The following is a 27,192-nucleotide window of genomic DNA, read 5'->3' as shown; positions in this document are numbered from 1 at the left end:
AAAAAAAAAAAATGCCTTCCTCTTAAGGTATGTATTTTTATTTTATTTGCTTTATTTATAAGTCAAGATTTTATCCCCTTGCAATAAGAGCCAGAGTGGCTATAGAGAAACCTCTGGTTGTTATAGCCAAAAAACCTCGCAGGAGAGAAGGTACAGGGTTCCCAAATGTCAAACAGGAACGTTTGTGCAACCTTCAGCCTCAATATTGGAAGCATTTAGGTAAGTTAGAGTCTGTAAAATCTCGAAAGGATCATGACAGCAGTGATCAACAGCTAAAATCTTAGGTTCTTTCTTCAAGAACCTTCCTCCAGGACTGCTGAATGCATTCAGTTTTTAGAGCTGCAACCGATCTTGAAATCCTTCCAGTGCATCGCCGCATCTTACTGAGGAGACACTGAGGAGAAGACAGGGGGTGTGCCTTGCTTATGGTTAGATGGTTAATACACAGCAGAAACGATTCAAGACCCAAGTTTGTAGGGTACAGGGCAGTGCGGGGTGGGGGGTTCCCCACACCCCTGGCCGAAATAGGCTTAGAGTTTGAGTCAGCAAATAAAAAAATATATCCCCCATACTATAAAACAGAGTGAGGTAAAGTCAAAGGAACGAGTTCACTGTGGAGTTCAAAGGACAGGGTTGAGGAGATGCCAAAGGGGAGGCAGCCCCTGGGGTGGGGAGAAGGTAGAGAGAATTCCAGAAAGAGAATGAGGTACGGAGGCACAGAGCTGTCCCCTTTCTCTCTCCCTCCCCTTCTAACACGCAAATGCTCCTGCACAAAGACCCCCATCCCCTCCATCTCCGGAGCCCTGGGCTTATGACCTCTCTCCTCTGAGGCAGGAGAAATAGTAACTTCAGACTCCAGAGAGGAACCAGGAGCTCGAAAGGGGAGCTCAGTGCGGACTTCCCCCGACTGGCCCTTCCATCTGGGGGTGGCTCATTCCGGTGCTGCCCATGGGCTCTTGGAGGGACCTGCTCCTGGATTCTGGAACTTGCCAGAGCGGGCAGCCACATCTGCCTGAGAAATGCAGCCTGGAGGGGCTCTTCCCGCTGCCTCCCAGCCTGCGGGTCCTCTGCTGGTCTTCTCCCTTCCCTGCTTGCATCCCTGAGGATCATAAAATGGGGCAACAGCACTCCCCTCAGAGGGTTGCTATGACTGTTAATTAAATTAAATAGATGTGGGGCACCCGGGGGGCTCAGTTGGTGAAGCTTACGACTTCGGCTCAGGTCATGATTTCACAGTTTGTGAGTTCGAGCCCCGCGCTGGACTCTGCTGATAGCTCAGAGCCTGGAGCCTGCCTCGGATTCTGCATCTCCCTCTCTCTCTGCTCCTCTTCTGCTCGCACTCTGTCTCCCTCTCTCCCTCAAAAATAAATAAACATTAAAAAAAATGTTTTTAAATTAAGTAGATGCGATGCTGCTGCTGAAGGCTGGCTGCCGCTGAGAGCGGCTCTGTCATTAGCTGAGCACATTACAGTCATCACCACTGGACCTGGCCAAATATCCCAGGGGAGGAGCGACACTTCTGAGCTCTGCACTCACTGCAGACCCTAGGATGTGGATTCTCAGTAGCCTCAGGGGGCGGCTGATCTAATGAAGCGGCACCTGCAGGTACCCGGGTAACATTCTACCCCTCGCCACGCTTATTCCTGGTCTAGTAAGACGAAATCCAGTCCTCCTAGAACGTCCTTGAACGGCACCAGCGCAGCACCTGCTGCATGAGCCGCGCCACTAAAACGTTCTGCAGTCGCTGTGCCTTCTGTCTGCAGATGTTCTTGAGTAGGAGGCAAAATACAGAACAGCAGAGCCCCCCTGCCACCTCCTTCAGACCCTCTGCCTCCTCCTTCTTCCCTCCCCCGACACGAGGCTCCACGTACCTTGTATCCGCTGCATGTCAGGCCCGCGTTTCTTTTCGCCAAGACACACTTCATTCGCAGGAAGAATGACCTCTCCAGCTCGTACTCTGAAAGCAGGGGTGAGGTTAGATGGGCCCACTGTCCCACGATGCTTCCCCCGATTTTGTCCCAATAATATCGGTCAACGCTCAGGCCCAGATCGGGCAGCCAGGAGCCTCATCCCTGAATGCCCAGACCCTGGCCCAGAGAGCTTCTGCCTGGGGCCGGGACCCGGGTGCGGTGGGGAGACTGGCCCCAATCCTGCTCCGGAGGAAGGCAGCTGGAAATACGGCCACAGCAGGAACTCGGGAAACACCAGCCTGGGGCCTAGGTGAGGACTGTAGGTGCAGTGGGCCCAGCCCCACTCGCCACTCCCATGGGCCCCTCCTGGCAGGCACAGAGAGGGCTGGCACCAAAAGAATCGCCTTGGCCAGCCCTGGGGTGGATGCCCCAGTTGGCCAGGAAGGCCCAGAAGCGTCTGGCTTCCCTCAGCGTAGAGGACACTGAGCAAGGGCTCACAAGCACAGCCCTTTCCCCAGCAGAGGGAGACAGCCACAGGGCCCTGGCACTGCCAGAGATGACCATGGAATGAGGAAGAGAACCCAACAGATCCCCTTAGCCAGATCAAAGCCTTTGCCCTCATGCACAGCCCGGGTCAGACCACCCCTCCTTTCTCGGGGCTCTTACCCTCCCCATTCAGTCTTCTCCTCTGGGCCAAAGGCCTCACTCACCAATCTCTGACCTCATAGTGCAAATGCAGTGGAGTCCCCTAAGGAAACACCCTGTGCTTTAGCGAGCAGATGTCAGCTCTCTGGAATGATGGGTCCCTGCCCCCGGGGAAGGGTGAGGTCTCTCCACGCTAAGTAAACAGTTATTTGGTGGCAGGTAATACATTAATTTCTAAAGAAAGATTACCATTGAGAGCGCAGGCAAGTCTCCCAGCCATTGCCTGTGAGGCTCCTCCCTTCCCCCCAGCTTGGAGGGGTGGCCATATTTACCCACAATTCCTCTACAGCGGGTTGGGGTCATGAGGCATAGGGCTTCCCCGTAACGTGGCTGCCTGTCTGCACCATTTCCACTGAGGTCTAAAACAACTTCACCCGGTAATTAGCCATGGAGCTTTGGAGAAAGCCAACAATACAATGACCATGACACGATGTGGCAAGTTCAGACGCAGAAAAACAGCTCTGTGGATAGGAAGCCTGGGAGAAGTCCGAGCACCCGCGACCCTCAGGCCTTGCACACTTGAATGGAAGTGAATCTGGGGGCAGCCCCACCCCTCCGAGACCTCTGTGCGTCTCTTGTGTTGTTGCTACACCTCAGACGTGAACCCCAAGGAGACTGGGATTGGAAGGGTCTCATGATATTCCTAGGACTCATTTGCTGTCATTTTATCAGCACCCTGTTAAGGCTATGACACAGAAGGGTGATGAGAAACCAGAGCTAGTGGGAGAGAGCCCATGCCCATGTAATTAACACTTGGTGGAACTTTCTAGAACAGTAGCACCACAATATTCTTAGGGAGTTCTTGAAGACTCCTGCTGCCTTTTCCAGCTTTAAACAGCCCCACAGTGAAAGAACGAGACTCAGGTACAGCATCCCCCCACCCCCAGCCCTCACTTTGTTAGAAATTACTTCTTCAGGGTCTCATTTGTGTGCATTTATGTGGCCAGACCATTTGCAAGGAGTTAAGAGTCACAGACCGTGGCTAAAAGTAAGCCGCCAGTTCAGAAAGCAGCACAGCAGCCTCTCCCCCTCGTAAGGAAAAGTGAGGCTTGTGGTGACTAGTTCTGGGGCTAGAACTTGGGGTGGGGGACCACAGAGCTGAATCTGCAGGTGGTTTTACAACTGAGTGGGCTATGGGGCGCCTGGGTGGCTCAGTCGGTTAAGCTTCCGACTTTGGCTCAGGTCATGATCTCATAGTCTGTGAGTTCGAGCCCCACATCAGGCTCTGTGCTGACAGCTCGGAGCCTGGAGCCTGCTTTGGATTCTGTGTCTCCCTCTTTCTCTTCCCCTCCCTTGCTTTCTCTCTCTCTCTCTCTCTCTCTCTCTCTCTCTCTCTCAAAAATAAATAAAACATTAAAAAAAAATCAACTGAGTGGGAACTTCCGGAGTCTCTCTTTCTAGCTTAGAACAGCCCTTCCCAGAAGTAAGAGTGGAACTCGAGTTTTTCTCTGGCTGGAAACCCTATTCTCACCCTGCCTGACATTTCTCCTTTTGCATTTTGTTCTACTGGGGAAGTTTGGCCAAGTTGGGATACCGTAGTCCAGAGCAGACAAGAGACCCACTGATCAACTTGCTGGTTGGTCTCATTGGACAGTCAGATGGAGTTACGAGGCCAGGGCCCCAGAATAAGGCCTTCTGGGTCTTCCAAGCCTTCACTGCAATTGTAACTTAGGTAGTCGTTTGTGTAATGATGTGCTGAACAGCCAAACCACACCATGCCTAACACGGTGCTTATGACAGCAGGAACCCAGTCCACACGTGGTAAATGATGGGACTGTCAGGTAGAAGATCCTGTCCCCACATGGAGACAGCCCGGGGAGGCGCACCTGCCTCCGTCTAGACAAGGACTTCTTAACTGACTCGTGCTGGGGTGTCCCTGCCAAGAATTACATGTTTAAGTGCAGAAGATAAAACATGTAAGATTCCAAATGGAACCAGCTGTATTGACAACAGTTACCAAAATATTGAAACGAGTGGTGATATGGTTATAAATGTGCTCCCTTATTAACGCATTAGATAACAAGAGCCCAGTAGCAGGCGCATAACTCTTGAAATTCTGAAGTAGCAGTGAGCCTGAGCGATACGCTTAAGTACCTGCAAGAACGGTAAAGTGCAGTGAACACATGTGATTCTCGTTGTCGGCAAAGCCACCGGTACTAGTGTGAGTCAGATGACAGACAGTCTATGATCTACATGCAAAGGAAAAGCTGAATTCAACCGGACGGAATAACGATGTCATTTTTCCCATGCAGTTTCACAGACCCCCTGAGTTCCATCCGGGGCCCTCTGGTGAAGAAGCCCCGGTCTAGACCCTTGTCCCTAGAACTCTAAACTGAGAGCACATTAGGGGAGAAGGCTCTGACCTCTTTTCTTTACCTCTCATGGTGCCTATCATCGTCTCTGGCGTAAGAAATGAGATCCATGGTGTCGCTTCGAAGGACAGAGGCATAAAAGCAAATTCCCCTGTGCTGTGTGTTTGCTGGAGAGGCCCCGCCGGCCTGCCCCAGGCACGCTTCCCCCACCCCCTGGCAACACAGGAAGCAAAACCCTCAGGCCACATCGAGAGAGAGAGAGAGAGAGAGAGAGAGAGAGAGAGAGAGAGAGAGCGCTTTGTCTGGTTTTCATTCTGGTTTCTTTTCATCTGGAGGAAATACCTTGGAGCAGGTGATGGTGGAGGGGCTGATGTGCCGCCAGGACAGCTGTCATCTCATCATGGTCAGAAGGATGGATGTACTCGTAAATACTGTTGCCCGTGAGCTCCACCTGCCACAGAGGGAAGGGAAGGGTCAGATGTCCCCTCGGGTTGCGTGGGGGGAGGAAGGGGCGGGTGCGCCACAGGCGGGCCCCGCCAGGGACAGGGCTCCAACCTCTGCTAACAACCCACACCTTGTCCCCATGCAGAAACATGTGGCTTTTATCAAGCAGCGCTCTGAACCGCCTCTGAACCGCCTCCCACGTGGGGCTTGGGGTCAAAGCCAAGATGGTCCTGAGCAGAAGGAACTGGGAAGTGAAGGATGAAAAAGTGTCACGGAGGTGGGTGACCCCCATGGCCCAGGTGGTGTCCTTTATACAGCAGACAGCTTAAAACAGACTAGAGCCAGGGACTTACTCTCCTCCTCGCTCCCGTGCTGCCTGAGGGGACTGGCCAGCCGGGACACCAGCTGCTAAGTCCAGACTATCGTCCCCGCGAGAGCCACGTCCGCCTCTAGGCTGAGCAAGTGGGAGCTCAGGGGCTCCAGTGCACTGGGGGGGGTGGGGGTCCACACTCCAACAGGGGCCCTTTTCCAACAGCTGTGAGCTGCGCCCCTCAGGCACTGCCGGGCCTCTTTCACATGGCTGGAAACGTGTCCCTGGCCTTCCGAGTCTGGGATGACTGTGTTTCCCGATGGCTCCCGCCCACGGGCGTGGTAGGGTGGCTGTGGGACCTGCCGAAGGCTTGGGCCCCGCTCCAGATAGCCATGTGACAGGCTGGTTATTTCCTGGGGGTGCGCCCAGCACTTGGGCACCACCTACTTCCAGGCACACCCTGCAGAGGACACGATGGCAGGCCTAGAGGCCCCGTGGAAGCTGGCCAGGACCCCCCCTTGCAGGGATGGGGGTCTCCGGGAAAATAGCATCATTCTGACCTGTCCACACAGGTCCCTGGTGACTCGATGCCTCCACTTCAGAACTTTTCTATTGTTCTCCCCAACAGAAGTGCCATGATAGAAGCTATTAGAGTCTCAAGACCTGGGGCCCCTCACCCCATCCTCAGATGGACAGTGAGTGGCGCGGAATGTTCTAGAAACTCTGACCATCAGAACAGCCTTCTGCGCAGTGCTGGGTGGATCCTATTTTAGAGATACACCAGTGCCGATGAGGGCTGTGTCAGTGCAGCCGGGATTAATCAGGGGGCCCTTTTACCATCCGCTGTCGCCAAGCCCAGGGTGGAAGAAACTGAAAGCACGTGAGAAAATGCCCTTGGGGGGCAGGGCGCCTGGGGCAGGTCTGATGAGCTCTCTTAGCTCAGCCCCTTGGGGAGGGGAGGGCAAGCTAAAAGAGCAAAGGCACGCTTGTGAGCGCTTTGTCCCTCACCACCCCCTTGTTATTTTTAAGTGTGTTGCGAACCACATGCTTTGTTGGGAGGCGCACTGGTCTTGAGCAGAGCGGAGACGGCACGATCTCCCGGGAAGGGGCGGCTCGGCCCGAGCCACCTCACGCAGCAGGACAGAGGCGGCCAGGCAGTTTAATGGACAAGTTCTCCCGGGAGCCACTGTTTCAAATTAGCATCGAGGCCATCAGCTCGTGACTCGGGTCCACGCGGCCGTCGAGAGGCGAGGTAATTCACCCCGTTCCTCCGGGCCAGCTCTTCCAATTCCTCAAGTCGGAGGAGTTGCCATTTTGTGCAGAACAAATTAGGTTTCTGGCCCGCCAAGGAGTCTTGTCTCTAAAACGGCTTTCGCAGTCCTGTTTTCTGCATTACTCCTGGAATGTTTCTTTCCAATATTATGCCAAAGAGCCACGGAGAGCCTCCCGTTACAGAGCCGCCCTGGCTCCCTCCTGGCCGCTGGCCTCCCAAACCCGACTCTTTGCTAATGACCCAAAAGGGGATTTGCCTGTGACAAAAGTTATTATGTAATCTCACTAGAAACAATAAGGTATTAAAGCAAAGCATTCTTCTTTCACGTCATTTCTGTTCACCCTTAAAAAAATTTTCGACAAGCCAGCAAATGTTAAGTCAGCCATTTGGGACAGGACAATCTCTTCTTCCCGGAGGACAGCACTGAGGGCTCCTTGTGAAGCTCTCTCAGGTGGAGAGGGACAGAGGCTAATAAGTAAGGGAGCTTTTTTTTTTTTTTTTATATCGATTCGCAATTTCAATGGCTTGTTTTTAAAATGAAAAAAAATAATGAGATAGAATTTTTTGTGCGTTGGTCCATCATTTTCCCCTTATGCATGTTGTTAGGGGGAAAAGGAACATTCTGGTTTGCCCCGAGTTCTTCGGAAAAAAGTAACACGTGTTTTTATTTCGTTTTTTAAATTTAATTATTGATTTTAAGTAATCTCTACATCCAGTGTGGGGCTCGAACTCACAACCCCAAGATCAAGAGTCCTGTGCTCTTCTAATTGAGCCAGCCAGGTGTCCCAGTCGCTCACGTCTTTTGAGAGAAACATATTTATAAACTTGGAGGAAGATTTGCATCTGTGCTTACAGGGATTCGATTCACGTTTTAATCCTAAAGTAGTTTCGTCTGTTTTCCAAGATCCCAGTCTCGCCATATGCTTTTGGAGGATGAGAACACAGAAGGTCCATGAATGAAGAGGCTTGATTTGCTGAATACTTGGGTCAATTATAAATTCTAAGGCTGTGCAGGAAGTAAAATGGTCTTCAAATAACGGAAATGTTTTTGGAGAACAAATTTTGGAATGATAACACAGTGCTCTGACCTTGACTCAAAATTATGGTTGACACGGTGTTTCCTGTATTTACGTATCTACTCGTGCTTTTGAATGGTTGAAAGAAATGTGGCTAGCTCACCAAAAAAAAAAAAAAAAAAAAAAAAAATTATAGTTGTCGCCATAAAACTCCCCAGGTCTCATACATCAACCTTATTAAAACAGACCCTCCATGTGATATTTTAGTATTTGTAAAACCCTGCTAACTACAAAATGAATTGCTTTCCTACTAAGAGTGTTTTTATGTTTTGCTGAATACCTTTCCTTCCTGCCAAGAAAACTACATATGATAAATACAGCACTAAATGGATATATTCTGGGTCAGAAGGGGAAAGTCACCCAGTGCTCTGGAAACACACATTACTCTGCTTTGGGTGTTTTGCTGACTATGGTAAATTAAGCATTTTAAAATAAGATGGTTTGGGTTTCAGGGTTCAAGTTATGTCAAGAAACATAAAACGCTGTCCTTTCTCTTTATTTCAAAAGTGAAAGGATTAGGTCTTATGGCCCCAAACAACGCGGTGGTTATTTTTACGGTTGTGGTTCCGGCCACAATCTCAAATACTACATTTTCCTTTACATGTCTCGTAAATGGCCATTTCACACATATCTGTAGTTGCTTGAAAATTTACATCAGTTACCTAGACGTTATATAATACATGCAACTTTGGTGAGGAAATTTAAGCCACAGGGATACTTAAAAGTGCCTGAGGAAATACACAACAGGTTATACAGGGCTTTTTTTCCTTCTTTAAATATAAATAAGTTAATTACACCAGCCAAAACACCATGGAACTAATCATCTAATAAACCTGTGTGGATAAAGAATGCTTCCCCACCTCTACCCTTCCAAATGGATATAAACGTGACTGTATGAATTATTATGTATCAGTGGCGTGCCCAAATACGGAATGGAATTTTCAAGTCTGAAGCCTGACTCTGTTTCCCAACACTTGGGCCGTGGGCTGAGGAAACTTATTTGCAATTTGTGGTTCTCTCTGCCACTTTCTGGTAAGAAAGTCTGACAGCAGGGATCACTGTGTCTCCTACTTTAAAAGCAAAAAATAATAAACTCTGCCAGATTTCCTATGCCAATACTCGTTTTAAAAAAGTTCAACAAAAGGCTTTGAATTAGGATGGGCTTATCACACATAAAGAATCATTTTTATACCCTCAAAAATAGATCATTCAGATAGTTATTTAGGTAGTGCAGATTTGAAAAAAAAAAAACACAACTACCACTTTACTGTGAATTATCACGCAATTATGACAAAACTAGGTGCTCATGTTCCCTGGGAGCTGCTAACATAGAGTTTAACCCTGAATTAATGTGAAGATGTTGTTACTTAATGAGATAATGTCACCAAGAGTAATTGAAAGTTCTTGGAGCACAGGGGGATGCCATGTAATATAAGCTATTACCATTATCGTCATTCATCATGAAATCTGTCTAAAGGGTTACTCTGCCTACTAGATAGAATCTTCTTAACACTTTCATCTCATCTCCCATGATTTAAAAAAAAAAAAACCCTTAAGCCTATTTTAATAAAGGTTTCATGTTTGACATCCTTGCCTGACTTTTTGCTACTAATAAAAATAATCTAAAAGGTGCAAAAAAATTTTTTAAAGGAAAAGTTGGGTGTTTGACATCCTATTCAATACTTCATTTCACTATTTAAGTAAAGAAGACAGAAAAAAATACACATTATGATTCTGCCTGGATTTCCTTCTGCAGAGTTAATCGTGAGCAGGAGGCAGATTTGTGGGAATACTTTGTTGTTGCTTATTTAAACAGTTCAGCGTGGAACGCTCCCCAGACGATAACGAGGGCTCAGTCTGCATCCAAGTGTTTTTGTAGCTGGAGACTGACGCTGAGGGCTGAGGCCATCCCACCAAGAGATCAAGGAAGAAAAAAGAAAATTCAGTCGCTCTACACAGTCAGTTTATCTTCTTTTAAAGGGACACTTCTCCCGGCTGGCAACATGATGAACAAAAGGCATCTCTACAACATCCTCGAGAAATAATAACGTATAACTCCCTCCCCTTCCAAAATTATGGCACCAAGGTTTCTCTCTGCATGGTGACCAAAGGGAACTATAATTTTAATTGTGTCTGGGTTATTCTGCTTAGATTTCCTTTTGTAGAGTTCACCGTGAGCAGGAGGTGCATGGGTCACCTATCCAATATTATGTTCATTCTTTTTTTTTAAATTTTTTTTTAACGTTTTATTTGTTTCTAGGAGAGAGAGAGAGAGAGAGACAGCGTGAACAGGGGAGGGTCAGAGAGAGAGGGAGTCACAGACTCTGAAACAGGCTCCAGGCTCTGAGCTGGCAGTCAGCACAGAGCCCGAAGCGGGGCTCGAACCCACAAACCGCGAGATCATGACCTAAGCGAAAGTCGGATGCTTAACCGACTAAGCCACCCAGGCGCCCCTGTTCATTCTTAATTAGTGTGTTCACGAACAATTAATTTCATTTCCCACACAAAAAGAGAAAAATGACAGAGAGAGAGAGAGAGATGTAGGTTGCTAGACTGAGCAGGCTGTGTGAACCGGGCCGTGCTGGTGTGTGCATTATCATGCGCCCGGCCATGACACATGACTCAGCAGTCCTAATATGTGCCAGCGAAGGACACTATTTGAAGCACTTTTGTGCTACTTGAAGTGGGGACATCTGGCTTTTGCAGCGCTCCCCATTATTTATGTCACATAAAATGGGCACTTTGATATATTTCTTACCACAACCCCAAAAGAGAGGTAGAGCAGGCATTATATTTTTATTTAAGTTATGGGTCAGGGAGGGTAAGCACCTGCCCTTTCGAGACAATGAAAACCATAGAATGATACATTTCCCTTTTTGCTTTGACTGCTAGGGAACTCAGATCTGAAATTAGTACTTGATAATAGTACTTTACCTGTTTTATCTTTGTGCAGTCCTTTTTAAAGGATGTGAACTCTTTTGTCTTGTTCATGACATTATGATAAGACGAACCAAAAGTTTGATAAATTACAAGGAAAAAAAATCAAGTAATCTACTCAAAATCATTCAGTCACAGATCAAATTAGGACTAGAAGCCAGGGGGGTTACAGCTAAAGGGCCTTAAATAATTCTAAATGAGCAAGGTCGAAACTTAAGAGTATAATAACCTTGGAAAATACATAAATAGTAAATTTCGTGTTCCCAATAGCATTTCGTATTCCACAAGTATACTAATACCATTAGTCACATAGGTGTAAGAGCCAAGCCTTAGCAAATCTTATCTGGGAGACCTGGTTTCATAAAGGAAGCGAAGAGGAAGAGAAAAGGAAACACTAAATCATCTTAATATGAAAGTCTCTTTAAAGGAGTTTGCATGAGAAACAGGCACAGAAGCCACCCCCTCCCTCCGTGGGCACGGATAAAAATACATACACGTTGGAAGAGAAGGTTGTAAACAAACAGCAAATTTTAAACCTGTATTAGCAGGGAAAAAAAAGAAAAGGAATACACCAGATGCAGGTTTCCAAATTGGTAATTTTGTTTTTCAGTGAAAAAACTCCAGCCATGTTAATTGGCATGTTTTATTTTGGCTTAACTACAGAGGGGACTGGTGTGGTAAGATTATTCATCTGCCTCCTGGGAACCCATTTCCTGTATCTAATTAATTCTAGTGTGTCTTCAGTCATGATGGAAACAAGCACTCTGATCATTCACAATGTAAAGAAACATTTAGTCCCTATATGTATTAAAAAATGTGACTTTTAGAACCACAATCCACGCTTATTAAATCAGAAATGTGAACGGCAGCAATCAGTTAGACTCCTCCCCTCCCCCCATTCGGCGGAGCCCAGACAGCAGCCGAATTCTCCCCCAAATCCTTGGCTTGATGCAAATAGATAAAGCTGAGTGCACCTCTTTCCTTTACGGGATGAATCCCTTTTTAGAAGACAGTGGCAGAAAAATCGGTAATATTTAAATGTTCTAAAGAAAACAGGACCTTGCTGAGCAAAACAGTAGTAAACTGAGTTTTATGAGTTTCTATCACAAGCATATAAAATGCTTTACTGAAACGACCGCTGAACTGGAAAAACTCAGGAAAAATTACCCTGAATTCCATGTGAACACTCATAAATCTACCTCCCCCTTCTCTCTCCCCAAAGCACAGTCTGCATGAAACCCATGTTCGACATCAGTTTCCCTCTTGCTTTCACGGCGGCTCACAAGCAAGCGTGGACAGAAAAATCTCCCTTTGTGAAGCTCTTGTTAGTGGCAGAGTGGTACTGTATAAGCACGGAGTCCAAGCTATCAGACAGAATCTCAGAACAAAGCAGACTGTTGCAAAGATATACTGGTCATTAATCCCAAAGGAAAAAGAAAGTAAACCCTTGAAAAGTAACAAAAAGAAGAACCCTGCGGGACAGCCTAAGAAGATGATCTTGCAACTTCGGATTCTTTCATATACAAAAGCAGACACTTGAACAGAATCATTTTCAAGTTGGGTGAGACTGTCAAGATCTGCCAATACGTAATTTTATATTTTCGCTGTGCATAAAATTCGGGAAGACCTACCTGTGACAAGCCTAAATGTACGGAAGCTGTTTCCGATATATACATAATTTTGCCATCAGATGCAACCACGAAAACAAATCCGTCCAAAGTCTGTAAAAGAAAAGTGCCAGGGTAAGAGGTGACAGTTATACATTAGGATTAAATCAAATAATTTGTGCCCACACTGGAGTGGAGGAATGTCTGAAATATTAGCATCAATGCGTATTTGTTAAATGCAAAACGGAGCTCGGGGGCCATAGAATGACTGCGGGTTACAACCCTCGGGGTTTAATTCCTGGGACCGGCTCTCAAATGCTTTTAAAGTGCTTTGAAAACAATCTTACATCCACATCCCAAAAATCATGCAAAACATTTGAAAACTCCTAACATGCTCAGTTTAAATGCAGTAGCTTTATTGTTTAGGGTTATTTTAGCACTTAGCACAAATCCGGACTTCTACGGTACTTAGGGGGAAACCTACCACTATATAGACCATTTTATGTCATAATTGGCAGTGCTTTATACCACTAGGACATACGCTTTATTTGCCACAATTTTCTAGTTACCCCTAAGTACCATTTGAATAATAAATTCCGAACACTACCACTCCCCTGAAAATAAAATACCCGGTTATTTGAACAGACTATGTCTACAGAATTAACTACTTAGAATTTGCAAGAGATCAAATAACCTTTGCAAAATTCAAGGAGAAAAAGTATCAGCTTCTGAAAAATTGAAACTATCTAAATGATACTGCCTAAGTTGGCGAGCCCTCAAAAAAATAAAGTAAAATTTTAAGAGCTAATTAAGACAAATAAAAAGGTAATGATTATATTTATGTGTGGCAAGGATAAAAAGACTAAAATTATTTTTGAAAAAGGAAACGGCATTTTATTTACCCATTCATATTTTAGATCCAGAACCAAAGAAAAGCAATAAAGTTGGTGAAAGATCCGTACAGCCCACAATGCTGCCCCCGTAAAAAATATTCCAAATTAATTTCTGGCCACAAATTCTATTTTTACAGCATGTAATTGAAACCAGATTACCTTTGGTTTTTCTAAATCTGCCCCCTCCTTGTAGGGGGGCCTAAAAAGAATGTAGTAGAAGTGAAACTTGAATGATATCCTTACATTCTGTTATCTCAAATACAGTTTTACTGTAAAAAGTCTTTGCCAACTATATGATCATCGCCCTAACCTATGCTCAGGTTGAAATCAACATCTTAAGCCTCACTTTCTCATTCCGAACTCAGCTGCAAAATATTTTCCCAACTACATTCCGTTTCAAAAATATAAACCACACAGCAATGTCTAAAGTTATAAACGTTTTGGCACATTGTGCACTCTCGTTTAGATCTAAATTCATTAAAGAGATACATTTATTGAAACGGTATCTGACAGTCAGCCAGGTGAGTGAAAAAAGGGGGAAAAATCATCGTAATTAAATGCTGAAAGTTGCCAGCAGTAGCTAAAAAAATAACGTCCTTAATGGAAAACATTGGATGTGTCTTCACAGCTTCAGATCGCCGAATTCGCTTGAATGTATATTCACTGAAAACACCCCCGTCCACACAGCGTTCCGGAATTAAAGAAACGCACGGCGTTGGAGCCGAGGAATGTTCGCCCGCCAGGTTTTCACCGGAGTTGTTGCTGATGTTAGTGGAACTTAACCCATGCAGGAGCATCAAACAAGCAAACTACAGCACACGGAGCTGGAAGCGAGCAAGGGGGTAAGCGCAGGGCAGGAAGGACCCCAGCAGCACCATTTCCCGGCCGGCCCGGCTGCCACAACGTTTGCTTTATGCTATGAAAGCTTCAGGTTTCAAATATTCTCGGGGATCTTCTCTTCCCCGGAGCATGCCCCGGGGGGGGGGGCGGGGGGGAATCGCACCAGGACATTCGGGGAAAGGGGTTTTTTAAAGATCCGCTTTTTTCGAAATGCAATGTGGGCTCTTGGCTGACTCACTGACCCAAGTCATTGCCTACCGTCGCCAACTTTTTTTTTCTTTTTAAGAAAACACAAAATAGAAGGAGGAAATGCAAAACAGCTCTTGGTGAGCATTTTTTGATGGCAGAGACAAATGACGGGTGGGGGGGAGGAATGAATCGGGTCGTTGATGAGGATCTGTAAGGGGCATTTGAAAGATTCTGGGACACGAGGCGCTGCTGTCCCCACAGAGCGCCGGCTGTTGATTTGGAAATGGCCAGTCGTGTGTACGCTTACCAGAGTCTCAGACACTGCAAGCGAAATCCGAGGTCAGGAGCAGTTTAGCAACCATGGACCGAATGGCTCCGAGCTGGGGAGGGGGGGGCACTAAGCAGCTGACCACAAACCAAGTAAGGGCTCCCTCTGTGAGCCAGGTGACCCCCGACCCCCGAGGCTGCACCTGGTTGTGACCTGGAGCGTTCAAGAGCTGAATGACTTGGGTTGAACGAGGCCCCTGCACTTGCTGTGCAATCTCAGGCATGTTGCTTAACCTCTCTGTGCCTCAATTTCCTCCTTTGTAAACATGGAGCTAAAAATAGAACCTACTCTAGGTTGTGGTGACCCACGATCATTGGGTAAGATTTGAAACAGAATCTGGTCTGTAGTAAAATGCCAATAAATGTCAACAGTTAATATTCTATTACAGATGCTGTCTTTTTTAAAATTCACCCCCTCCAAACTTACATGACTGTTACAGGCTTTAGAACTGCCACACTGGCTCAGAGCCTCCATTCATTCCTTCTTTGGCTCAGGCACCTGGCACAGCGTCTGGCACAGAGCAAGCGCTCCACAAAAGTTCGCTAAGGGAAGTAGGGTTGGAAAGAACAGTGCACCCACGGGCGTCCTTAGGCCTGGGTCTCAAGGTCTAGTGAGTACTGAGGCTGGGAGACGATTGCAGCAGGGCTGGCCCGAGGTTACTGAGTCCTCCCCCAGTCCCCGCCTGGTCTGGCGGGAGGAGGGGGAGGAGGGGGATCCATGAGGGTCTGGGGTTTGCCAATTGCCTGGAGGTCCAGGAACTGTCTCTGCATCCTGATGGTGTCCTATCGATCCGCCTAGGGGGTCTCTCAAGACTGGTGGGGGGTAAGAAGGGAGCCCCACCCGGTGCAGGTCTAAGCCTAAGGTCAAGGCTGCACTCCTCTCCCCTCCTCAAGGAGGCTTTACCTGAAGCAAGTGCGATCCCAGCTCCTTGGCGACGCTGTCCAGGGGCCCGGCGCGGCTTGGCTGTCCCCACGCATCTCCTAAACCTGGACCCGGGAATAAAGCAAACGGGTAAACAGGGTAACCCTCAGCGCCGATCAACCAGCCACCACCTCCCGGGAGGCGGGAGTCCCCAGCATCCCCACCGGCCACCTCCCTGGCCGGCCCCGCAGGCCGCTGTCTGTGTCCCCACCATCGTCCCTTTGCCCTGGATTAAACAGAAAGAAGGCCAGAGGAAACATTGCCGCTCGAGGCCTCCGGTCCGAGCGCCCCAGAGCCCACTGAGCTGGCCAGGCCCGCAGCTCCCGCGGGTCGCGCACGTGCTCACGGCTCTGAAATTGCCGTTTTATTTGAAATGCCACAAAGTAATCTAATCTGCTTTGAAATCGGCCATCCTTGAAGCCAAACGGGGATATCGATTTGACCTGTAAATATTCCCCCAAGGACCCTCCCTCCCTCCCTTTGCTGTGTCGCCGGCAACTAGGCATTTTCCCAAAGGCAGAGAGGCCCAGGCAGAAAAGCCCTCACCATCCAGGAGACGGTTCTTCCAGCATTATATATATATATATTATATTATTATATATATAATATATGATAATCCTTAGGACTCCCCAGCCCTCACAAGCACCTTGGGAGCAATGACCCTCTTCCAATCCAAGTGCTCCAGCTTGGGAAGGGTTTGAGGGGGGACTTCCCCAAGGCTTGGGGGGGGAGAGGGGGCGCGCAGCGGGATGGGGGATGGGCAGAAGGCAGTGGGAGCCCTGTAGGTACTCTGGATGTCTGGAAGGTATCTGTTGCCACATATTTAGGGTGCCCCAGCTTTTACCTGCCCCCCCAAAGCCTCCTGCTTCTCCCCACCATCTCCTTGAAGGTCACGAGTGTTTCAGAAACCGCACCAGGGAAGGGTACCCCGGCCCAGGGAACCTCCTCTCCTGGGTCTCCGGCCCAGCCGCAGCGACCCCAGAAATCCCAGACTTTCCTCTGCATGTTCGGGAGGGAGTAGGAAAGTCCGGTGTGGTTGCGGAGCTAAGTGTCTTCACCTGGAGTCCGGGGGCTGGGGACCTGGCCTATATCCGTTCCAGGTGGCCCCTGCACGAGGTGGCGGAGGCCGGGACTGCTGTATCAGCCCGCGTGCCCCTCCCCACCCCCGCAGCGACCCCTTGGGGTGAACGGTGGGTCCCGGGACCAATCCCCGGCCCCGCTGTGCCCCGGGAGTGCGGGACTCAAAGCCAGAGCGGACCGCATGGGCTGGGGAACCCAGCCTAGTCACGGTGAACCTGGGGGCCATTCCTGGGACCACACAACTCCTCCAAACTGGCAGCGGCCAGTGGACTGCCCACAAAGTCACCACATGGGCACTCTGGGTCTCCCCCACTGTCCCCTTGGGAGTGGGGGTCGTCGCAGTCTGGAGGCTTCCACCAGAAGCCTGAGGGAGCCGGTCCGCCCAGAACACCTAGGGAACTAGACCCTCCCCCTCGCCCCCTCCCCACCAAGAGGCTTTGGAGACCCTTCCCAGCAAGCTCTGTTCTGCAACTAAAAAAGGAATAACCTTTAATTTCTCTTCCTGGGGTCTAGGAATTTGTGGTTTATCCTGGTCTCCATGTAAGAAAGTGGCTATTTTCACCATACCCTGATCCCCCAAACAGGAGTCCAGCCCCTCAGCCTGCTCCACGCGAACGGTGGTGTCCTCTTAACCCCAGGAAACACTGTTCGCTCACTTGCACTCCCAAGGATGACCACAGTGACCACAGTACTAGGAAACCACTGACTTTCACTAGCAAGTCCTTCCCTACACCCCCCCCCCCATCTCTACGGATGGCTTGATGGGGTCAACGTTTACTCCATTTAAGGAACCAAAATTTAAAAGCCCTGGGGCTTGAATGAAAAAAGAATTTAATAAAAACCCAGAATCGTGATTCCTGAAAATGGACCGTTGTGCCCTAGTAACTGCCCTTTACCCAACTCCCGGTTCCTTTCCCTGGTTTGCACCACGCTGGCCTTGCCTGGCTCAGTGAGGAACGTGAACCTGACCTCCCAGATTAGGCTTCTTGCAGTGTCTGCAGCCGGGTCACCTGGGGGAAATCTGTACCTTCAGGAACAGTGCAGACCGAGATCAGACTTCCCGGGGAGCTCACTCTGGCCTGACATGCAAAAGTGCTTGGGGTATTTTCCCAAGGATGATTTTCCATGTAGTTCAAATACCCAGACACTTCAAAAGAGCCTGCTCTCATATCATTAGAATTTTTCCTATAATTTCCTGACACCTCTGCTTTGCTGCTGGAATATGGTCTGAATGGCCCTTCTGGACTTTGCTGGAGATGGCCTGGCTCATGGACAGGCTCCCTTCAAGCATCCTTGCTCCCATGCCCATCTCCGCCAGCTCTTGCATTAGAAGCCTCTGTGGGTGGGGCGCCTGGGTGGCTCAGCGGTTGATCTAGGGCTCTTGATTTCAGCTCGGGTCACAATCTCACTGAGGTGGAGCCCCTTGCTGGGCTCTGCACTGGGTGTGCAGCCTACTTGGGATTCTCTCTCTCCCTCTCCCTCTGCCCTTTCCCCACTTGCATGTGCTCTCTCTCTCTCTCTCTCTCTCTCTCTCAGGAAGGAAGGAAGGAAGGAATCTCTGTGGGTGAGATCTTTTCACTCCATCCATAAAATCTATCTACACTGGGCTGAATGTAGAGACTCAATAAGGTAAGGTTTGTAACAACAGCAGAAAGCATCGCGGTGCTGTAAAGCCATATATGCCCTGAAAAAGCAGGCGCTGGGCTTGTGGCCCTCATCTGGACCCTAACAAAGGGCTTTATTTGTTTGAGAAATGAGAGGAGAAGGCTAAGACTCACCCAAGCTCCTACAAGGTTATCGTGGTTGGTGGTCTATCTCACCTGATCCTGGGAGCTCTCCCCGCCCCCACTGACTGTGGGGGCAAGCTGCCGGATTGAGGGGGTGTATCCCAATCCTGACCTGTAGTTCCCCTGTCAGGGGACCTACACGTGTCCCCAGGGGACGCCCCTGCTACTGGCAGTCCACATGGCCAGGTCATGGAAGAGGAGTCAGCCACTGGGTCAGAGGAAAAGGGAGCCAGGAACCCCCTTTCCCCCACCTCTTGCCTCTGAGGGTTTGTGCTACCTACACCTTGGTATTCACACTTGGTTGTCTGGCTGGCTCGCTGTTGGGTTTAAAATTTACCAGGCTCTCTTGCCACTGAAGCTGTCTAAGTATGGTCCCTCCTCTCTCTGGGTGCTCAGCCAGCTGTTGAGCTCTGACGGTCCGTGCAACCTCAGAGAAAGGACCCGGCGTTTGGTAAGAACTCCCAGGATGGCCAGTTCTGGAAGGCAGCCTCGGGTATCTAGAATGGTGACAGAACCACTCCTGGCGGGGATCTTGTGAAAACTAGGTGGAGGGGTGAGTAAGGGAACTCCTGACCCTGCACCGCCCATCCACGGAAAATCGGATCTGAGATTGAGAAAAATCCAGGACGGACTTTCCTGGAGTCCCCAGGGGACACACGGGGCTCACGTCTTCTGCCCCCGCTCCCGCCAGTCTGGATGGTCTGATCTCCAGCAAGAGCCCTGACCTCTAACCCCTATTTCTCAACTCTAAAGTAGGGGTGGGGGGAGGTTGTGGGATTAAATGAGCTAAACCAGAGGGCGCCGACAAAGCGCTGGTCCAGGGCAAGGCCTCGGTGCCACCAACGCCTTGGTCCAGCCTCCTCCAGCCTTTCCGCCCCTTCCCTGCCTCCAGCCTCTCCTTCTCCCTCGGCCCCCAATTACCAGCCCCTCGGCAGCCCCTTGCCGGAGAAAGAGGCGCGTTATTGGGGAGCTTGGCTTCTGGCGAATCGGAGGGCATCTGAGGACACAAGGTCATGCTGGCTGACTGCAGACGACTCCAGAGTCTAGAAGGGTGTGCGGGGTTGGGGTGGGGAGGGGGCTGAGGCGCTGCTCGGCTCCTCCACCCAGATCTATCCCGACCTCCCAGACTTCCCAACGCCAGGGAGCGTAGGGGAACTCCCGTCACCCTGCGGGGCGTTTACAACCCGCATGACCACCCGCGGGGCCGCGGTCTCAAGGGCTCGGTCCTTGGCTACCGGGCAACGCGCGCGCGCGCCTGGGCGAGGTTGTAACGGGGAAGTAGGGGCGCTGGGCTGCCCCCTCGACGCTCTAGGGGAGCCCAGAGCTGGCGCTCCCTCCTCGCTCCACTCCAGGACCCAGAAAACTGTCATGCTTCTGGGGTTCCCCCCGCGCACTTCAGCCTTTGGCCTTGGAATGCTTCGTTCTCTCCGGGGTCCCCGAGAAGCCCGGCTTTGGGGCCCTTTTCCAAACCAACGGTCGCACAGCGGGTCCAAGAACAGGGCGCGAAGGGCGTGGGTGGGTGGGGACACCCCGAGACGGCCTCGCTGGGACCAGCCCGACAGCGAGGGCAGGGGGCTTCCACTGCCCCCGCCTGGCCGCCGGCCAAGGTTCGTGCTCAGACGCCCGCCCGAAGGCCCGGGGCCCCCAGCGCCTCACGCCGAGACCTCGGAGGCTGGGCCGCCGGCCTGGCCGCCGGCCGCACTCGGGAGCATGTGTGGCCCCGCGCCGTCCAGCGCTGGGCTGTGGCCCCTGGGGGCCGAGTGCGCGCTCCAGGGCCCGCCTCGAGCCTCCAAGGCCCCGCAGCGCGGAGTCCCCCCGCCCCCCCGCCCCTGCCCGCAGCTCTGTCTCAGCGGCTGGAGCTCGCCCTCCCCGGACCCGGGCCCCGGGCGCAGAGGGTTGTAAAATCCCACCTTATTCTAAAAAACAAACAAACAAACAAACAAACAAAAAACCCAAGTCTTTTTTTTTTTTTTTTTAAATCTGCATTATTCCACGCTTAGGTAGAAAATGGGCTCGGATCTGTTTAGGCTTAAGGTGAGTTTCTCATCAGCAAACCCTCTAAAGCAAAGCGGTTTCCATTACCGACAACAATTTCCAGGCGGCTGCCTGAATCTCAACCCAGACGCATTGCACTGCGGCAGTGATTCGGGCCTCACACTCCCATTATTTTTGTGTGACAATGACAATGTCCCACTCCCTTCCCCTGCTTTCACCCACACCTGTCTAGTCTTCAGGTCTGGAGGGGCTCTGTTCTCCAGCCTCAGTTTCCAGCTCCATTCCTAAGCTGGGACCAGAGGCCAGTCCCTGGGGTCAGCTGTCTGTGCGCAAGGACCCCCAAGGGTCACCACCCTCTACCCCACTGCTGAGGGTAAGGAGGAGCTTAACGAGTCACCGGGTTGGCCTCAGAGCTCATGCGGCCCTGACTCGGGCATCCTGAGGCCCGGCCCACCTCACTTGAAGGAGGAACTTGCCCCTCATCCTGTGTGGCATGGCTCCCATGCCGCTGTGGCCAGAGAAGGGCAGCGTTCTCCCACCTCCTGCCTGTGTGCTTCTGAAGCGCCCCCTCTCCTGAGGCGAAGGCCATAGTGCAAAGAGGGCAGGCAGGCCCGGGACCCCAGCATTTCCCTGAGGCCTGCGTGTACCAGGCCTCCCTAGCCACCATCGAACGCACTGAGTTTCCAATTCCGAGTCCCACTTCCAAAGCCAGACTTGCTCTCCCGCCCTCTTCCCTGTCTACCTCCTTCTTAGCTGTTAAAAGGGAAAAGACGTTGGGGGCCCAGAAAATAGGTCTTCCAAGTGCAGTGAGGCCCAGAGGTCCGCAGAGTGGGGCGCTCGACCCGTCCAAGCCATCTCTGGCGCAGGCCACACCGTGAGCTCCCAGGAAGCAGTGACTGAAGGAAGAATGCGTAAGATTTCCATCTGCACTGCCTGGCTCCTCACACTTGATCCCAGGAACCTTGCACAGCTATGGAGCTGCTAACAGGCCCATTTTGCAGACAAAGAGACCGAGGTCTAGTGGGGCCGCCTAACAGAGGGGAGCCTTGAAAAGGCTGTAAAAATTGCAGGCACTCCCAAGCTTGCAGTCCGACCTCCCTGGGGACTGTCCACCTTGACTCCTGTCGCCTGTTTCTGCCCTTCTGTGGGACTCTTCCGAGCTCTGCTATTTCTCCTCTGCCCCAGGTGGTCTCCGGATGAAAGGAGCCAAGGCCAAGGGCCTCAGGCCCAGCGGGAGAACAGGCGCTGGCCCGCTCTCGCCCTTGCTGTGGGACCCTGGGAAAGGCCCGCCCCTCTCTGGCTGCAATTTCCTTGGGGATGAAGGGTTAATGGCGATGCCAGTGGCTCCTTTGGATTGTCCTATTCACTTTCTAACTTGGCTTCCAGATCCTTCCTCACCCAGGGATTTCTCTTGCTCCCAGGGTGTGGGACAGCGGTGTCACTCGGCAACTTTCTCCTGAGTTGCGGCGGCCGCAGCGCAACACCGCCTTGGCCCTAAACCTCGCCGGTGCCAGTGCCCCGGTCCCCGCGGCTCCTCCAGGCCGGACTCCTCTCCCACGGCGCAGACCCAGGCTCGAGAACAGAGGCTAAATTGACCACCGCGCGGCTTCCGCAGGCCGCCCTTCAGAGCCACGGGAGTGGTGAGCAAGCGATTTTGCGTAACTGAGGTCTCTCTAAACCCGTCTTTCTCTGCCCAGGCACCCAGCTTCACAATCCCGTGACCCAGACGGACTTGAGGGGAGCCGCGTCACTTCCCAGAGCTCCAGGCCTTGGGCCTTCACCCCTCCAGGCAGGCCCCCCGGCTTCCTGCTCCGGCCCTGCAGGGGAGCCTGGGACACACCGACGCCTCCTTCCCTCTCGATCAATCTAGACTGTAGATTAAGGGCTATTTCTAAAACTTTAGGACCAAACAACTCTCTCCCACCCCTCTGGCAGTTCCAGTTCTGATGGTCACTCCCAGGAGGTGATCAGGCCACCCTTCGACCAGGCCACTACCCAACACAGCACAAGGGCCTGGTGCTCTGACTCCTGGACCCCCAGCTAGCCCGCGCCTGCAAAGGGCCCGGGGCCAAGTAATTCTGGGCCCAAATGGCTGGAGACTCACCTCCCAGAGTTAGAACACCCAGATCCAGTTTAAATATCTGCAGAAGCAGTACACCCGCCACTTCCCAAGTTTTAGCAAGCTTTCCTGGAAATCCTTCAAACGATAAATGGCTTACAATTAGCTCTCTTTCTCCAGGCCTCCCTTTCTAACTAATTTCTGGCTCACTTGAAATCATTGGTAACAAACTATTTAATATTCCGATCCTGGCTTCTCATGTGTTTCTCTCCCATGGGGAAGTGATAGGAGCCAGGGTCCAGTACTGGCTCACACACCTGCTGGTAGCACGCAGATTAAGAAAGGACTCACTAGAAAAAAATACATAAATCTTAAAAAGAAAGAAACAAAGAAAACTAGCAAACAAACAGCTCACCGTCACTCATACCCCGGGTGGGAAGGAGACTCGGCCCTCATAAAACGTATTTCTCTTTTCATTTGCAGTGAAATCTTAGCCATAGAGGAATCTACCTCTCGGGTGGGGAGGTCACCCTCGGGCAGACTGATCGCGACCACCCGCTAGACAGCTCCCAGTAGGGGGTGGAGTGGGGGCACCTCAGTCTACTGGGGTTGGAAAAAGAAAGAAGGTGTGTGGGGCCAGTGCGGAGGCATAGGCCAGTGGCTCCTGCACTGGGGGGGAAAGCTCTGGAGGCTTCAAGGCCCAGCTGGGAGGCAAGGGCTAAGCCTGGCTACTGCTTCCGGGCCCCCTGGGTCCCCAGGCCCGCTGTGCTGCAAGGTGCAGGCCCCCTGAGCTCCCCTGTGAAGTGTGAGCCAGTGTGAAGTGTGGCTCCAGACCCAGAGTAAATTACATGTAACAAGCTTAGGGGCAACCAACATAGAAGTCAAGCTTACTGACTCCTGGTCGATCGCTTGGCAGGCACTGCCTTAATGGAGGTACCCTGTGCCCTTAGGACACCTGTTGCTGCCCTGCAGCCACCCCCTGGTGTCCTGCCACTGAAGCGGTCTCTACGCCCCCACCGGCTCCTGGGGCTCCACAGCCCTCCCAGTCCTGCCCAATGGGACCCCCGTGCGGAGCGTCCCAGCCAAGTGTCAGGATCTCTCCCGCCAGCCTGCAGCAACCCTGGCTGGGGACAGAGACGCTGAAAGGCGATCGGGTCAGAACCACTGGGCCACCAAAAGGAATGCTGTGGCGACCAGGCCTCCCTGCTGCTCAGAGGTGCCCGGCCTGGCAGCCAGGGTCACCCGCAGGCCATGTGCTAGCAGGGAATGCTGGCCCGCACGCCATTTCTTACTGCCGGGAGTCTGGTGGACCCAAGGGTCCTGGTGACCCGTGTCCACCATGGCACCTGTCCCTCTGGGTTTATAATTCCAACCAGGAAAACAAGACTGTACTCAGGCCCGCCAGCCATTTTCCTATTCTTTGCCCCTCTCCCCCACCCGGGGCTTCAGCTCACCTACTTTCAGTATCTCCTACCCTGCCCGCCCAGCCCCCAAGGGGGTCAGCAAAGTAGAGGCAGCCCGAGAGTCCCAAATCTGAGGCCCCGGCCCCAAACAAGTGCCCCGGCCCCCCCGGTGCACTCTGCTCTCTCTCAGGCCAGGAGCAGCCAAGCACGTTTCACGCCCTGGTTGGGGTGCACACACTTTCCTCCGCGCAAAGAGAGCAAGGAGTGAAAGAAGGACAAAATAAAAGGCGGAGTTAAAGAAACGAAGAAAGAGAAGACGAGAAGGGAGGCAGGAAAATCAGAACAGTCTAGCATGCTCACAGAACAATTCCTGGCTCCCCAAGCGTGGGCCGGAAGATGGTCCGGTCCGCGCGGCACCCAGGAGCCTGGCTCCTCTCTCCAGCAGGAGCCGAGGCGCCCGGCGCGGCCCCTAAGACGCGCTGGCACCGGCCTCCAAGCCAGCCCCAGCTTCCCGCTCGGGCCGAGCTGCCCGGCTCCCCGGCGCTCTCGGCCGCCCACCTGCGGCCTCACCTTCGGGGAAGACGGCCCGCATCTTCAAGTAGCTGGTGGTGAGTCGGATGATGGACGCCTTGTCCAGCTGCGAGGTGATGGCCGACGGCAGCGGGAGCAGCTTGGCCAGCTCATAAAACTCGCCATTTTCCTTCTCCCTCCGGGTCTTGGCCGCATTCTTGGACTTCTCCTTCATCGCGCCTCGGCACCGGGCATATTAGACCCGGCCGTGCTCCAGGCCCGCCGAGCCCCGCTCCGGCTGCAGCGGCGGGGATGGGGAAGGGGGGCGCAGGGGTCCAGGTGGGTCTGGGGCACCGCCCGGGGCAGGTGCGCGGGGCCGGCCTGGGGCGCCGAGTAGCCTCCCCGCAGCCGCCGGGCCCCGGAGCGCCGCGCAGCCCCGCGGCGCCGCCCTGCGCGCCGCCCTCCGCCGCCCCGGGCGCAGCCTCCTGCGGGCTGGACTGTCCCGCGGTGCCCGAGCCCGACTTCCCGCTCGCTTCTGCTCGCTCTTCCTTTCTCGCTCCTCGTCCCCCGCGTCTCGGCTTTCCTTCGGCGGTGGAGAGCGGCCGGCGAGGAGGCAGCGGGGCCGCTCAGCCCTTGACCGAGGGTTCGTGCCCGCTGCCGCGAGGCCCCTCCGCACCGGAGGGCGGCATGGGCGGCGGCGGCCGCGGAGCCATGGGGCGGGAGGGGAGCGGCGCGGAGCTGGGGCGGCGGCGGCGGCCGGGGCCCGGCCGGGGCGCGCTCTCCTGCCCTCCCTGGCCGTTCCCTGCGCCTGGAGACGCGGCGCCCGGAGCCCGCGATGTGTCGCGAGCCGCAGCAGCTCCGCGGTCCACGTGCGACCGAGCCGCGTTTGTTTATGGCGGACCCGCCTTCGGGCGGAGCACTCGGCCGCCGCGGCCCCGGGAGGGGGGCGGGAGGGGGGAGGGACCGCGGCGGGGGCGGGGGCGGCGAGTCTCGCCTCCCGACCCCGCCGCGGCCCCGGAGTCACAGGCGCGCCTCCGCGTCGCTGCCTCCAGGGACTCTCCCTGGAGAGGCCCGCGCGCTCCCGGCCTCGAGGAAGTGGCGGTGAGTGCACACGGCGCGCCGTGGGGACCCGGGCCCAGGCGCTCGGACGGGCGTCGGGGAGGGGCGAGGGAGGGAGGGAACGGCGGAGGCGGGGGTTAGTGATGCCCAGACCACCCCTGTGGCTCCGGGACCGGTCCCGGGCGCGCGCGGCCGAGGGGAGGCGGATGGACCCGCTGGCCCGTGCCGTTCGGGGGAGGACCCAATCCTCCCAGCCCGCGCCGGTCCTGCGCCCTCACCTCCCCACTTTGCAGGGCCGAGCGCCAAAAGGGGGGGACCCCCGAAGGGAAGACTCCCCCACATTTGGAAAGGGCGGGAGAGAGGCTCGGGAGTGACCTTTCTAACCCTTTCTCTCCCCGAAACACGAGAGCGAAAGAAGATCGTTGCTGTCCCCGGAGGGGCAGGAGGCCGCAGGGACGCGCTGGCCAGGCGAAAGCCGGGGACCGGGAGCCGCGCCTCGCGGCCGGGCCTCGCCCAGGGTGGCGGCGGGAACAGGGCCTGACAGTGCCCGCTCGGGGAACCGCGGCTGGGGCGGGTGCTTCAGGCCGGGGGGGGGGGGGGCGCCGAGCCAGAGCCCTGGAGCGGGCATGGGCGGGGGCCCGGGTGGCGGGCCGGGAGGCAGCTGGGGTCTGGAGGCGCAGTCGGAGACGCGGCGGCCGTAGGGCGTCCTCGGGCTTTCCCTCCGGAAAGGGGATCGCAACAGCCCTCTTAGCCACCCCCACGGCTCCGCTCCTGCAAGCCGGGGAGGGCCGGCCTCCAGCCCCGGCCGCCACGGTAGCGCAGCCTCGCACCGTTCTAGCCGTTTGAACACTCATGCTGGCGGGCGTCCGCGTGCGCTGGGAGGCGCCAGCTTGCCCCGCGCGTGGGGTCAGAGGGCAGCTGCAGTGGACGCAGGCCCCGGGTCCTGGGGTCCCTCGGCCGCGTGCCGCAGGCTGCACGGCTGTGGGGCGCCTGATTTTGCGGTCGGCTCGCGGAGGAGACACGCCGGGGCCGCGCGGCTCCGCAGCTGGGATCTCCGTTTCTGGTGCCACCGCTCTCCCTCCGGGCCCGGTAGGAACCAGCCGCTCCACGCGCTCACTGACCCGGGACCCGCCTCCTCCCCCCCGCGCCTGAGGGGCCGGGCAAACGACCACCAGCTCCGCAGCGGGCGCCCCGGACCGTCTCTAGGGGCCCCTTTGAAGGGCCGAGGCGCGACAGCGTTGACGGCGGCTTAGCTCCCTAGGTGGGCAGGACAGTGCGCGCAGACTCCAGCGCGGCCCGCACCTGCCCGCGCCCTGCGGAGGCCACAGGTGGCCTCGCCTCGGAGGGCCGGCGCTCCGCAGCCACTGAGAAGTGCGAATTTCGGAGGTGGTGTCCCCCACCCCTCTCAACGCTGAGCTCAGCACTTTCCCTGGGGGGGGGGGGTTTGGATCTAGGAGCAAATTCCGGTTTCCAGCAGTGGTGCGTGCGGAGGAGCCCCGGCGGCGCGCGAGCGGTGAGGGTACGCAGTCCCCAAAACGCAGGGCGCCTCCCCCT

General features: G+C 53.5%; 1 protein-coding gene across 1 annotated transcript in view; it reads right to left on the bottom strand.

Moving 5' to 3' along the window:
- SIM2 (SIM bHLH transcription factor 2) overlaps positions 1–24,865 on the bottom strand; it is a 52,311-nt gene extending 27,446 nt beyond the window's left edge. The window contains exons 1-5 of the mRNA XM_039228901.1: positions 24,640–24,865; positions 15,728–15,810; positions 12,599–12,688; positions 5,270–5,378; positions 1,872–1,957 (exon numbers count right to left, since the gene is read on the bottom strand). Of these exons, the coding sequence (XP_039084832.1) occupies positions 1,872–1,957; positions 5,270–5,378; positions 12,599–12,688; positions 15,728–15,810; positions 24,640–24,814 (543 nt within the window). The 5' untranslated portion in view covers positions 24,815–24,865. The remainder of the gene's footprint in view (positions 1–1,871; positions 1,958–5,269; positions 5,379–12,598; positions 12,689–15,727; positions 15,811–24,639) is intronic.
- Positions 24,866–27,192: the final 2,327 nt, after the last annotated feature.

This window comes from Hyaena hyaena, unplaced genomic scaffold (assembly GCF_003009895.1).
Source record: "Hyaena hyaena isolate Hyena2069 unplaced genomic scaffold, ASM300989v1 scaffold_2, whole genome shotgun sequence".
NCBI lineage: Eukaryota > Metazoa > Chordata > Mammalia > Carnivora > Hyaenidae > Hyaena > Hyaena hyaena.
This window is presented reverse-complemented; position numbering and strand designations above follow the sequence as displayed.